The sequence below is a fragment of the Ctenopharyngodon idella genome, chromosome 8 (assembly GCF_019924925.1).
Source record: "Ctenopharyngodon idella isolate HZGC_01 chromosome 8, HZGC01, whole genome shotgun sequence".
NCBI lineage: Eukaryota > Metazoa > Chordata > Actinopteri > Cypriniformes > Xenocyprididae > Ctenopharyngodon > Ctenopharyngodon idella.
Genome location: NC_067227.1, coordinates 32630215 through 32644403, shown reverse-complemented (window position 1 = coordinate 32644403; position 14189 = coordinate 32630215). Strand labels below are relative to the sequence as shown.

Here is a 14189-nt window from a genome sequence, read left to right as displayed (position 1 = left end):
TTTTCACCTGAAGTAAACCTTATTGAAAATGTTAAAGACATTACTGAACAACAAAATAAATACCACAAACATCTTAATATGAATATTACGTTTTTATTGAAAAAATAAATTACATTTAAGGGACAAAAAATTAAAATGATCTAAAACAAACTAAAATAAGAGCCACTTTGACTGAAACAAATACTGTTACAATAAAACTCTGATGAATTCCCAAGAACATCCATCTTAAAGCAGTTTCCGGATAGAAGTTTCCACAAACACATCAAACCGTCTCAAACCTGTGCATTTATATGTTGAGATTAGTGAACTCAAAACCTTCAATACCCAACCAATACTGCAAGTAAGTGTATCATGTGCATTTATTACTTGAACATATGGTCCCCATTAACAAACATTCACACCCTTCGACAACGTTGCAAGATTACAGTCATTACACATTACATTCACAATTGACTAAAGCAATTAAAGTGCATTTGCTTACAAATCAACCAGACATTCTCTTAAATTAAGGCAAAGTGAAGAACACAATTGTGCCGATTTAAAATAACCAGCTTAAATTAGACAGCAGTAGAACTAAAATAACCAGAATTAAGATTAAATTACACAACAGTTTAACTACTGAAAAACACTGGCTTTAACGGAGACACTGTGCAGCGAACACATTCATTAAACTCTCAGATGCCACAACATAAATAAATATCTGGTTAAAGATGTATAAATATATTACTTTAGTCAATATAAAGCAGCATTAGTAAGACAGTGGGCAGTGCAACTTCAGTCAGCATCAAATAATGCATTTCACAGACAAACTGTTCTGTGCTTGTAGTGTTGATTCAATTGCATTGCCCAACTGGATCATAAACAGCACTTGATTCATTCTCAGTGGCACTTATATATCAAACACACACACACACACACACACACACACACACACAGTGGTCACATGAATACATTTGGTCCCTGATTTCAGCTTTCGAACATCTTTTCTACCGATTTAGTACTCTAAATAAATAACGAGATTAACAGCGTCATCCTCCACCCTCACATTCACAGAATGAGATCGTCCACACCTCAAGGTTCAAATCCCTGAGATTTAGTCCTTTTCCATCAAGCCTCATCTCGACTGCACCCCTAACGTCGACTTGATGTGTTCGTACACCACATAGCTGATGCGGACCGCGGGGATGACCTTCAGGAAGTTTGGGGTCAGACCCCGATAGAGACCCGTGGGGCCCTCGGTCTTCATGATCTGCTTGAAGAGTCCCGACATTGAGAGCTGGGAAGCGCCCTCAACTGTAGCTGCAGAAATAAACACACAGTGTGAGAACAATATTCATTCAGTAAACGCAGGCATAAAAATGCATTATAAAGCCTTGAGCTTACCTTGCGCCTGCATGCGCGTTCGTACGAGAGCCAGCGGGTAGCTGGCAAGCTGACCGCATGTGCTGGAGACCGTACCACATGCCAGAAGCACAAAGACGCCCGGATCCGCATTTTCCGTGCCATAGCGTTGAAGCCAACTGTTCTTTAACGTCTATAAAGAGCAAATTAGGGAATAAAAATGAGCATTTTCTGTTCATGAGTGACAGCATTAATACTTAAATGTTCATTATTTTCCTCATATTCTCCATTGTTGCAGCTCCTCTCTTCCCAGTCTGTCAGTAACGCTCTGTTTAGTTCTTGTCTCTATGAAGCCCTCTACTAACTAACTCAACTAGGCCCGCCCCTTTATTCTGCACATTAATTATTTAAATGAGGAATATTGTGACGTGTTCGTTCTTCTGCTCACCTCATAGACTGCCAGGTCGATGCCAGCGTACGGGATGATGCCCAGCATGTTGGGTACGTAGCCTTTGTAAAACGCAGACATTCCCTCCATCTTCAGGATCTGTTTGGCGCAGTCTGAGATGCCCTTGTACTGGCCTGTCTTTCTTAACGCCAGACGAGTTTTGAGAACCTGAAGAGAAGAGCATTGCAGATGTAAGAACATTTGTTTGTCTGGAATTTACCCTTTTAATTGTATCCAGATGTAATTACAGACTGCATATGAAGCACAACCTTGACATTTAAGTAGAGCACAAAACATCTTAATGCTACTGAAACAGACTATAAGCAAAATATATGCAATTTCTTTTGATTCTGTGCTGAAATATGACGGGTTTTGTGAGGGCACATGACGACTTACCTCCATGGGGTAAATGGAGCTCTGAGCAATGACTCCTGCCAGGGAACCTGCTACAAAACGTTCCGTGATCCCCAGAGTTTCCCGACTGCTTCCCATCAGCCGTTTGATCTGTCAAGGAAGAAAAGCGATTAATTTAATGCAACAGCTTTTGAGTGGCATGATACAAACAAATTAGGCATGTGGTCAGCTAAGGACAAAAAAAAAAAAAGGAGAAAATAATTATTATTATTATAATAAATTAAATTACTATTGCTATAATACTGTAAAAATAAAACAAGTATATAATAAAAAATATATAATGATTTTATTTTACAGAACAGTAAATTACAATACTAATATTTATGGCAAATGCATTGCCGTGTTATTTTAGTATTACTGATATTTTTCAGTTTTATATATTTATATATATATATATATATACACAAATTTTTTACTTCATTTAAAGCTTAAGTAATGAAAATGTATTTTTAAAGGTTTTGATTTTAATTTTAAGTTGGTTTTCAAACATGCAGCAATTTTTTCACACTTCTCAGGTCGGATATTTACATCCCTGACAGAGGAAGTGCATCAGCTCTCGTCTATTACCTGCTCATAAGCCATGAATTTGAGGGCCGACTCGGGTGCGATTTTGATGACGTTGATGCCATTGCCCCTCCATAACGCACGCATCCCTCCTTCCTTGATCATCTGTGCGAGACCACTCATGATACACATGTTGTTCCCATGAGTACCATGTACCTGAGACAGAAGGGGAAAGGTTTATTAGAACAGAGTGCCAATAATAACAGATGATATTACACTTTATATGTTTTCAGTGATCAGATCCCTCAGACATCCCTCACATGTGGGGCAGCAAAGTTGAATATTTCAAAAATGTCGGTGAAAGGTTTTGGACCGAATCACTGAACAATCAAAGTCCGATTGAGTAACAGCTGATGTAAACATGACACAGATCTTCACTATCGCACAGCCATGATAAAGTCAAACCACAGGCGATATCGCAAAACACTCTCATATCTGACCAATCAGAGCGCAACACAGAGGGTGTGCTTGACCACTCGGATTCTGATTAGTCGCTTGAATAATCTGTATAACTATTCGGTTACCCGGAACATACATTTATGATACTGATAAACTACACTTATGACTCTTGGGTAACAAACTCAATTGTTCTGACTTAAACAGAATGGCCATATGGTTATGAAACCAGTTTTTCTGGGTCAGTCTTACGAAAGTTTGCCCTGATAAAAACTATATTATTGGCATTTTGGTGGTTCTTCAGTCTAGTGTGACCTATCTTGTCTAGATTTAAAAGTGTTAATGGATTACACAAGATATAACGCTAATCTAGTTCTCTTGAACTCAGAAAGATTTTGCTTTTTGCAGGTAATGTAAAGGTGTGTGCATCATCACACCTGCATGAGGACTTTGAGTCGGTCGAGCGGCGCGGTGAAGGTTCGTGACACGGCTCCAGCTCCTCCACCGGCAACCAGATGTCTCCACCACATCCCAGTCATGTGCTCCTCAGACGTGAACTCATCTGGTACCATCAGGTTCTCTCCCACATCAAAGATCTACAAAGAAACGGATCACTGATACTGTTAGCAATGACTAACATTGAACATAAAACATAATTAACCACTAGTATTATAACCACTGAATGATGACTAGTATTTGCACTAAAGTGCAATGCCCGTGGCAGCAACAATGTGTGCGTCAGAGTGTTCTGACCCGACCAGTGACGCAGTCAAATCTTTTTTGGGGCACCAAGGTGTCATTTGATCCAAAAAAATCCATTTTGGACTTTACAAACCCTCGTAAACTTGCGCACATTGCATCAGTTTTCTGAGTCCGTCTCAAAGTGCACTGAACTTGTGAGGACAAAGGCTGCAGGTCAGTTTAAACCGGTGTTAAATAAGAGTTTAAAGTAGGCCACTGATATTGACATTTAAAGAATTAGTTCACTTCAGAAAGTCGAAATTCGAATTCTGAAGTGAACTGATCCTTTAACAATCAAACAACTAGACCAAGTCTCAAACTTGTGCATGTCAACAAGACTGGAGGGGACAGTTAGTCCTGTTTTAATTTGGGTACTCTGACATCTGATTTGCACATTTTAATGGATGGATTTATGCACAAACTCTATGGGTCAGCACACAGACTAGTTAAGATTTAGTAGCTGCAACATTACACCTATTAAACTGGAGCCCGTCCTAGATCACCGTGTTCCCGTCGATATTTTAGGCACGGTCACGTTAAGACTGTCATCAACTATATATCATAAGGCCTACGCCCTAAAGCGATCACAAAACAAAAAACCAGCCTAATCTATACACCTTTTAAGGAATCTGAATAATTCCTTGCAGACATGTTAATCGCTTTGCAGTCATCATAAATAAAGCGGCTTTTTAGGTTGTTTTGAAGCATTTGAGGATATGGAGAAAACTTACAGTTGAGTGTTTCCAGTACAGGATGATTTCGGGAATGTTCTCTGCAGGCTGCAGTGTGGGATACTTTTTCCACTCATTCCAGTCAATAGTCATTGTGCCGTTTTTGTCCATGCTACATGTGGAAAAAGACAGAAAGAAGATCGTTTAGGGCCTGGAAACAAACTCTGCGCTTTACAATGAATTTAAAAGGTGATAAAACTTCCAACAAAGCTCTGATTCAAATTATTAAGAGATAAAATGAGCAAGAGCTCAATGCATTTATATAGTCATAAACAAAGGGTTTGGTTCCTCTGTAATGTAATAAAATACTATAATAAATGCGTATAAAATTAGAAGCTCTATCAGAAGCACGTCACTGCAATATTTCCCCATTTGTTATCCAAACAATATTTCACCTATTAAGGACTCTCTCCGCTTGCTGCAGGGAAATATGGACTCCAAGGTCTCTCAAGGAGTTCACAATGTCATTGGCGTTCACTTGACCTGGAACACAATGATTAAATGTCAGTTAATTTAAAATCACCATGTTGAGAGTTTGTAAATCAAGTATTGCATCGAGGTATAATACCTGCATTCTTTCTATCCAGGCTTTTGAAGACAAGCTTCAGGTCTTTCTCGTGGTCTTGGAGGTAGTGAACAAACTCTTCAAAGTCCAGCTGCCCATCAGGCTCTTTCACGTCAGTTTTCAATATTTTCTATGGGGGGAAAGATGACAATTTTTAATGCAACCAAATCTAATCAGTGTGTGTGAACATCCAATGCATTCCAGCTGCAAAGTATTGCACAATCAGTAAAGGTTAGTGTGTGAATACCAACAGCTGGCAAACTAGAACAGAGAGAATTTGAGTGTCGTATTAGATGGGAAACTGAGCAGATGACATCTGACACAATACAATCCTTGTCTCAGATCTGTGAAACCCAGGAAAAAAGTGTCTAGGTTTAAATAACATGAACTACTAACCAATCAGATCAGATTCTCCTGTCATTGTATTTAATGTTTTCTCTAGAAAATCTGTTTGTGAGATTATAATCATGTTTGTAAACTCATCCAGCTGACTGCAGCAGCTCTCAGACAATCATAATCGATAAACTTATGGACCTGTCAATTCTGATTGTCTCGTTGAAACTGCACCAGCAGGGGCGCTATACATCCTGCCCTTCAATTCAATGACGACGACCGTAAGGTATAAATCTACAAGTTTACTATTACTTTTACAAGATTAAGTTACAGTACCATGGTATTGATGGGTCTATAACACAGAACACATTATTGATGCACTTTATTTAGTCGATAGTATTAAGCGCTCTGGGGAAACTCCAAATATGGTCAATTTAACGGAAGCGCGCGCGCAGGAAAGAGGAACGAGCAGCGGAAACGTCATGCGTCAAAAATGTGTAGTTTCTTAAAAAAAAAAAAAAAAAAGTAAACTATTTTTATTATTTTTAACGTTACATTAAAGTGAGTAACATATATAGAACGATTAGAAAGAATGTACATTTTTATCATTTTTACCTTCTTCCATTTTCGGTATGTAGAGAATTCCTGCGACGGCAGAAGGACGCTGAGAGACTTGAGTGACTTCAGCTCGGACGGTAATCCATTCGATTCAAAATACTCCACCTCGACATGATCTGAATTATGGACAGGCACATAAAGGCACAGGCACAACATCTTGAAAATAATAAAAGTCTTCAACAATAAATAAATAAATAACACAAGAACACTCTCGCCTGTCGGCGGTGAAACGCTGAAATGCCGGTAAAGCGCCTGATCATGTCGAGAAAAGTCCTTAGACACGCCCACTGAGTGAAGGACGGCGGGCTCTGATTGGTCACCGGCTCCTACGCATTTGAACATTTGAACGCCATTATTGATGTCACAGTCTCAAAGACCAATCACGGGTGAGGGCCATTGGGGTCGTATGTAAATAAGGCCCCTCCTCTTTCACTACTTCAGGGCTGTATGAATACCAGCATGAGCTGCCAGAAGAGCCATGTGACATGCTGTAAAATTTCAGTGGAAGTGACTCATAGAATTTCACATTTTTCTCAAGTGAGACTCCACAGGGCACAGCGAAACCGACAAAGACCTGTAATATGTTGGACAAAAACAGAGTTAATAATAAAAATAAACTTTATTGACCTATATATATATATATATATATAATCATTTGGTTTACTGTAAAAATGAGAGAAATAAAAATGAATAAAAGCTATATAGATATATATATTTATATATTCTTAAAAAAACAAGAACTAATAAAAATGACAAAATACTAATTTAACTCATATATATATAAATTTTAAAAAAACATGGCCTGAAAATAAGTCTGAAATAAGGCTTTATGTTTGGCTGTTTTCATTCAGCTAATTTCTTTATTAATTTACATAAACGTGAACATAAAGTTTATGTGGTTGCATATTTGAACTGTTTGTATTTGTATTGACCCGTTTCATATTAAATAACTAAAAATATTACTGCACTCACTTTCATGAGAGGTCTCCTTCCCTTCTACCTAATTGTATGTGCATTTGCATGTTAATTAACCCTGTGCATATAGAAAACTTTAAAAAAAAAAAAAAAAAGTCTTACTAAAAATAACTGAAGCCAAATGTAATTAGAGTTAGCAGGTCAGTACAGGATATTTTCCTGGTTAGCAGCAATTAACGTTAATAGGCACAAATATAAATGGCGACTCTGTTGGCGACACTGCACTTTGTGAGGCATAATCCTGCAGCAAAGCTGTCTGCTCCGGTTGCAGAATTACGTCAGAGTCTGGTGGAGGATAAGTGTCCGTGCCAAAAACTTACTCCAGAGAGATTTATAAGGTATCTGTGCAGAGGGGGACACCAACCTATTAACCATCTGTAACCTGCATAGAGGGGATGTTTGCACACTGCAGGGGAAAGGCCTGGCATATAAAAAGACTGGTTGTTAGACCTCTTCAAATGCCAAAATTATTAACTATAAATAATTATCTTGATAGTTATCATTTCATCCACTACACATGCATGTTGTATAAGAACATCCAGTTCCCTTTAAAACAAATTTAAGGAATTCAGTTCAACTTTTAATTCTTCTCTCATTTGGCAATAATGAGAGTTATGTAAGTCTGTATTTGTTTGTAAAAAAAAAAAAAAAATACACAAGGTAAGTGTGACTTTTGTCTCACAGTTCTGACTTTTTTCTCGCAGTTGCGAGTTTACTTCGCAGAATTGTGAATTTCACAATCTTGAGAAAAAAGTCAGAATTGCAAGATAAAAATAAAATAATAATAAAAAAATAAAACAGTTCTGTTTTTGGCAAATGTAAAGGTCATTTCACACCAAAAGTGAAATGAATAAGCCTCAGGCTGAAGGAAATGCAAATTCATGCCTGTACAGTAGAGGGCGCAGCTCAAACAAACCTTTTAGCTGTTCTGCCATTCTGGATTGCTGAAGAATAGGACACAGGAGAAGAAAATTCAACAACAAAAAAAGAAACACAAATGTACAGAGCCCCGCACATGACATGCAAGAAAAAAAGTAAATCGTGTGCACGTTTTACTATTTAGTTCCCTCAATTTACTAAATCGTTCACACGTTTTACTATTTTGTTTCCTTCATTTGCTAAATCATGCAGAAGTTTCACTATTTAGTTCCTTTGATTTAATAAATCGTGCGCACGTTTTACTATATTGTTTCCTTCATTTGCTAAAGCCTGCAGAACTTTTACTATTTTGTTCCCTCGATTTACTAAATCGTGCGCACGTTTTACTATTTTGTTTCCTTCATTTGCTAAAGCCTGCGGAAGTTTTACTATTTTGTTCCCTCGATTTACTAAATCGTGTGCACGTTTTACTATTTCGTTCCCTCGATTTGCTAAATCGTGCAGAAGTTTCACTATTTTGTTCCCTCGATTTACTAAATCGTGCACACGTTTTACTATTTCACTCCCTCGATTAGCTAAATTGTGCGCACGTTTTACTATTTCGTTCCCTCGATTTATTAAAACATGCACACGTTTTACTATTTCGTTCTCTTGATTTACTAAAATGTGCACACATTTTACTATTTCGTTCCCTCGATTTTCTAAATCGTGCAGAAGTTTCACTATTTTGTTCCCTCGATTTACTAAATTGTGCACACGTTTTACTATTTCGTTCCCTTGATTAGCTACATTGTGCGCACGTTTTACTATTTCGTTCCCTCGATTTATTAAAACATACGCACGTTTTACTATTTCGTTCTCTCGATTTACTAAAATGTGCGCACATTTTACTATTTCGTTCCCTCGATTTATTAAAACATGCGCACGTTTTACTATTTCGGTCCCTCGATTTGCTAAATCGTGTGCACGTTTTACTATTTCGTTCCCTCAATTTACTAAATCGTGTGCACGTTTTACTATTTCGTTCCCTCAATTTACTAAATCGTGTGCACGTTTTACTATTTCGTTCCCTCGATTTGCTAAATCGTGCAGAAGTTTCACTATTTTGTTCCCTCGATTTACTAAATCGTGCACACGTTTTACTATTTTGCTCCCTCGATTAGCTAAATTGTGCGCACGTTTTACTATTTCGTTCCCTCGATTTATTAAAACATGCACACGTTTTACTATTTCGTTCTCTTGATTTACTAAAATGTGCACACATTTTACTATTTCGTTCCCTCGATTTATTAAAACATGCGCACGTTTTACTATTTCGTTCCCTCGATTTGCTAAATCGTGCAGAAGTTTCACTATTTAGTTTCCTCGATTTACTAAATCGTTCACACGTTTTACTATTTAGTTTCCTTCATTTGCTAAAGCCTGTGGAAGTTTTACTATTTTGTTCCCTCGATTTACTAAATCGTGCAGAAGTTTCACTATTTAGTTCCTTTGATTTAATAAATCGTGCGCACGTTTTACTATTTTGTTTCCTTCATTTGCTAAAGCCTGCGGAAGTTTTACTATTTTGTTCCCTCGATTTACTAAAACGTGCACACGTTTTACTATTTTGTTCTCTTGATTTACTAAATCGTCTGCACGTTTTACTATTTCGTTCCCTCGATTTGCTAAATTGTGCGCACAATTTACTATTTAGTTTCCTCGAATTATAAATCGTGTGGACGATTTAGCCTACTATTTTTTTCCTGCAAGTCATGTGCGTGGCTCCGTTCAAATGTGATGTTTATCTAAAGTCATTTTTGCTTATTATGGTTGAATTGGATCATCGAAGGTCAGCAACAAAGACATTGGTTAATTAAGTGAGACTGAATACATAAAGTATATTTATATTTAACATATCTAATTGCATAATATTTAGATTCCATTTCAATGTTTTTATTAATTTTGAGGAATACTAAATCTGTTTTTGTGCAAGTGAGATGAGTAAATGCTCACATAACTTGCAGTACTTATTTGAAAAAGTAACAGATATTTTGTTGTAAATGTAAAAGTAATGCAATACTTTACTAGTTACTTGAAAAAGTAATCTGATTATGTAACTCACGTAACACATTACCCCCAACACTGCATATGAAGTAATTAGTGAGCTTGCATTGTTTTGCGCATGTTTTTCCAGTATGGGTGTTGTATTTACTTTACTAAAATAGGTAATTTCTTAACATGCATCAGAAGAGCTCAGTATCTTTGTAACACAATCCAGCTTGAGGAAAGTAGTGCTCTCATGTACTGTATGCAGCGTCGCATCAGGCTGGCCTTGTGATAGAATTTGACTCCTGTGCGCTCTAAAAACTAATTTTAGCCAAGTCACACAGCGGGGATCACTAAACACATGCAGGGGGATAGACGCAGGCTTTGGGAGTCAGTACAGAGCTCTTATTTCGTCAAACAGGTTTGATTATATAATAAAACGCTTGTGATGTTTGATTCATTCAAGACCTTTAGTTCCAGAGAGTTCACTGCAAACCCTAATAAGTTGGCAGAACTCAAAAAAATTGAGTTAATAAGTTGACTCAATTTTTTTTAAGTTAAACACTTAATGTCAACATTTATTCTCCTTATGCAGTCTGACGCAATACATGCTGGGAACTAGAGATTTGCTGCACTTATAAAGTTTATGATCAGCTTAATATAATCATTTACTGAGTTCACTTAACTTTTTTCCTATTAGGTACAATACACTTTCAGTAATATTTGAGTGAAAATAACTCATTTAATTCAGGTTTACAGTGTTTCTCTGGAGTTTTTCTTAACTGAACTGAAATAAATGTGGTGCAGGATTTACTTTGAAACAGTTTTCACTCAAAAATTGCTACTAATTCACACAAATAATTACAAAGAAAAGGCAAGTAGCACAATTAAACATTAAATTATGAAGACAGACTGAAGCGACATTTTAATATGGACGCAGTGTCTAACTGACTTGAGTGAAAGTATAAAGTGTCCATATTTATTTGTACTGCAAGTATTTAAAAGTAAGCAATGAATGGTTTTCACAAGCATAAATTACCATATAGTGATTACATTTACATTACTTATTTGCAGTGTTAAATAAGCTTCAATGGAGTGTAAAGTAGTTTGTTTTTCAGGTAACACTGAGAAATCAGCTTTCTGATCAATGGACCGGCCAATCGTGATAAGGCCCCCTCCTCAGAAAAACAAGTTCTGACCGTTTATCTGTTTATGTCACGTACAAATGCATCCTTTACATGAAGATAAACGGCTCATTCATAAAGAGCTCCATACATTCAAACTTATAGAGCTATTAAAGGTGTATATTAACCACAGTACAGAGCCAAGGTCAAGTTCCAAATCTGTGTGCATCACACTGCGCGTCCTGTGTTTGTTTTGATCTGGAACTGGATTACGTCTGAAAGCGTCTGATCCCTTGAAGTGCATCCGATAAACTTTGCCTGGAGGTCAGATTGACAGCTGAAAAACAGGATGTGCTATCTCTCATTTTACGTGCAATTACCAGCCTCGCTGTCACTGTTTGTCTCTCAATAACGGGACACTGGATCAACATCCATTCTGCTGAGATTTTCAAACGCTCTTATCAACAGAAACAGGAGAAAAGTGCAGTTTGAAGAAATGCTGGATAGAGGCTGTTGTTGCTGATATCACAGATCTGATTTACTGAACAGAACAAAGGATTTTCAATTTAAAAAAAAAAACAATACAGCAGCAAATTTTCACAATTTTATAGATAATACACTAGCGTTCAAAGGTTTGGGTTCATTAAGATTATTTAATGTTCTTAAAGAAGTCTCTTCAGCTCACAAATGCTGCATTTATTTGATCAAAAATAGTGAAAAATAGTGAAATATTATTATAATTTAAAATAGCTGTTTTCTATGTGAATATATTTTAAAATGTAATTTATTTCTGTGATCAAAGCTGAATTTTCAGCATCATTACTCCAGTCTTCAGTGTCACATGATCCTTCAGAAATCATTCTAATATGCTGATTTGCTGCTCAAGAAACATTTCTGATGTTAAAAACAGTTCATATGTTTGTGGAAACCATTTAATTTTTCATGATTCTTTGATGAATAGAATGGCACTTATTTGAAATAGAAACATTTTTAACATTATAAATGTCACTTTTGATCAATTGAACGTGTCCTTGTTGTATAAAAACATACATTTCTTTTAGAAGTTGCTGGAAGCAACATTTATGCACACTTGAGAGCAAAACCTCAGCATTGTTTTATTTTGAAGGTAAAGTTCATGTTGACATTGTCATGTTGATGTATTGCAATCAAAAACACAAATTCATATTCATATGACATTCAGATTGTACACCAGAAACAACGATAAGCATGAAGGCTGTATGTCATCACTGGATTCACCCATTGGCCGTATGCCTTGGACTTTCTTGTTCTCTGAGTTTTGCATTCAGAGTTTTGCTTGTGTCTGGAAGTGTTTAAGTGTGTCATGACCGTAAGTCCGAAACACGAAGTCCTGCCAGGTCCGTGAATACCAGTGAAAGCCTTTGAAAAAGATGAGGCAAGAGCCAGTGATGGCGAGCATCACGATCACACAGCGAAGGGCGGCCCTCGTCTCTCATGTGACTCTGTGTTCAAACATTTGTATAGCATGTGCTGTTGTGTTGGCCAATACTAGAGCTCAAGAACACTAGTTCCCAACCGCTTAATAAGATGTTCATGAACGACATGTGCTGCTTTTCTACAAGATGACGGCACATGCAAGTCGATGAGTTGAATCAACTCACAGCAACTACATAAATTTATCCACTAACCATTCAGAAATGTCTAAAAGTTGTAACTTCTTCCTGAGTCTCTCCATCAGTGTCGACTCCGGTTTGAACAATGTAAGGCTGAACACCGTCGTCATTTTGGCTGCGTGAGATTCTCCAGCTTTGTTGTTGTTGAGCGACCGAAGCGTGAGCTGTTAAAGCTCCGCCCTCTTCTGGAAAGGGGGCGGGAGCAGCAGCTCGTTTGCATTTAAAGGGACACACACAAAAACGGTGTGTTTTTGCTCACACCCAAATAGGGGCAAATTTGACAAGCTATAATAAATGATCTGTGGGGTATTTTGAGCTGAAACTTCACAGACACATTCTGGGGACACCAGAGACTTATCTTACATCTTGTAATAGGGGCATTATAGGACCCCTTTAAAAAGTTAAATAAGCTTAATTGGAGTGTAATTTGACTTGATGTCAGCTCACTAAGAAAAGTCATGACCATGAGTGAAATATGTACTTTGTGCTTTTAAGGTCTATAATTTATAAATGTGCAAATACTCTCACTCTAAAAAATGCTGGGCTGTTTCAACTTGTTTCAACTCAAACATTGGGTTAAAAAATTAATTAATAAATGGTTGGGTTTGTCCATTTTTGGCCCAAATTTAAGTTGAAACAACCCAGCATTTTTTAGAGTGCTGTTTCTCCAATAAAAAAACGAATTATCAAAAGAGTATAATAATGAAGTACAATTATTACACTGAATTTTTTTTTTTTTTTTTGCTAATTTTCACAAATAATTACAAAAAAAACACATTGAATTAAAGGTCAAATTTTGAAATAGTATTTTCTTGTCAAACGTACTCCAATAATCCTGTGTTTTATTCACAGCTTTCACTTTTTTTTTTTTTTTAGTATATTGTGGCTCATTCAGAAACAGTAAAAAATAATCCAATAATTTTGTTTTATTTATTTTTTAACTTTTTTTGACCTTTCACAAATAATTCAACCAATAAAGTAAAAAAAAAAAAAAAATTAAAAAAGGATCAATGCATTTCCACTGCTGTCTTTAAGAGATTATGATAGATTTCCTCTATTCTAGGAGCTTCATTTGCATGCCTGACCTCAATTTTGCTCCCAAATGTCTGCGAACAAGAGCCAACTTCTTAGAAATCGCCAAATGAAAACAATAAAGCATTAAATTACTGTAGGTTTAACTTCCAGTCAGAAGCGAGGGCAATTACTGCTTGAGGATACGATACAATGTAAACAGTTTTGTGGCTTTTTCATTTTGAATCCCAAACAGACGCTAGTTTTGATAGTAAACAATACAGAAAGATTTACAATAGCTGAATTCAAATGAGTGGATCAGAAAGCATCCTTACAATGTACATCTTTTACAGTAACTGTAAATATCAC

The 14189-nt window shown here is 36.7% G+C and overlaps 1 protein-coding gene across 1 annotated transcript; it reads right to left on the bottom strand.

The window, feature by feature from the left end:
• Nucleotides 1-73: 73 nt before the first annotated feature.
• slc25a25a (solute carrier family 25 member 25a) lies at nucleotides 74-6405 on the bottom strand. The gene is made up of 10 exons (XM_051902274.1): nucleotides 6149-6405; nucleotides 5204-5330; nucleotides 5031-5118; nucleotides 4636-4747; nucleotides 3601-3759; nucleotides 2771-2923; nucleotides 2186-2293; nucleotides 1790-1957; nucleotides 1384-1534; nucleotides 74-1299 (listed from the first exon to the last, which is right to left on the bottom strand). The coding sequence occupies exons 1-10, from the start codon at nucleotides 6305-6307 to the stop codon at nucleotides 1115-1117; spliced, it is 1410 nt and encodes a 469-aa protein (XP_051758234.1). The 5' UTR covers nucleotides 6308-6405; the 3' UTR covers nucleotides 74-1114.
• Between the last annotated feature and the right edge of the window lie 7784 nt (nucleotides 6406-14189).

Bases quoted from the DNA above. Each gene is read 5' to 3' on its own strand.
- slc25a25a (XM_051902274.1), bottom strand. From the start codon at position 6,307: ATGTTGTGCCTGTGCCTTTATGTGCCTGTCCATAATTCAGATCATGTC. The intron at 2,294-2,770 runs GTAATAGACGAG...CTTCCTTGACAG, and splicing joins AATTCATGGCTTATGAGCAG to ATCAAACGGCTGATGGGAAG. The intron at 1,958-2,185 runs GTAAGTCGTCAT...TCTTCTCTTCAG, and splicing joins GCTCCATTTACCCCATGGAG to GTTCTCAAAACTCGTCTGGC.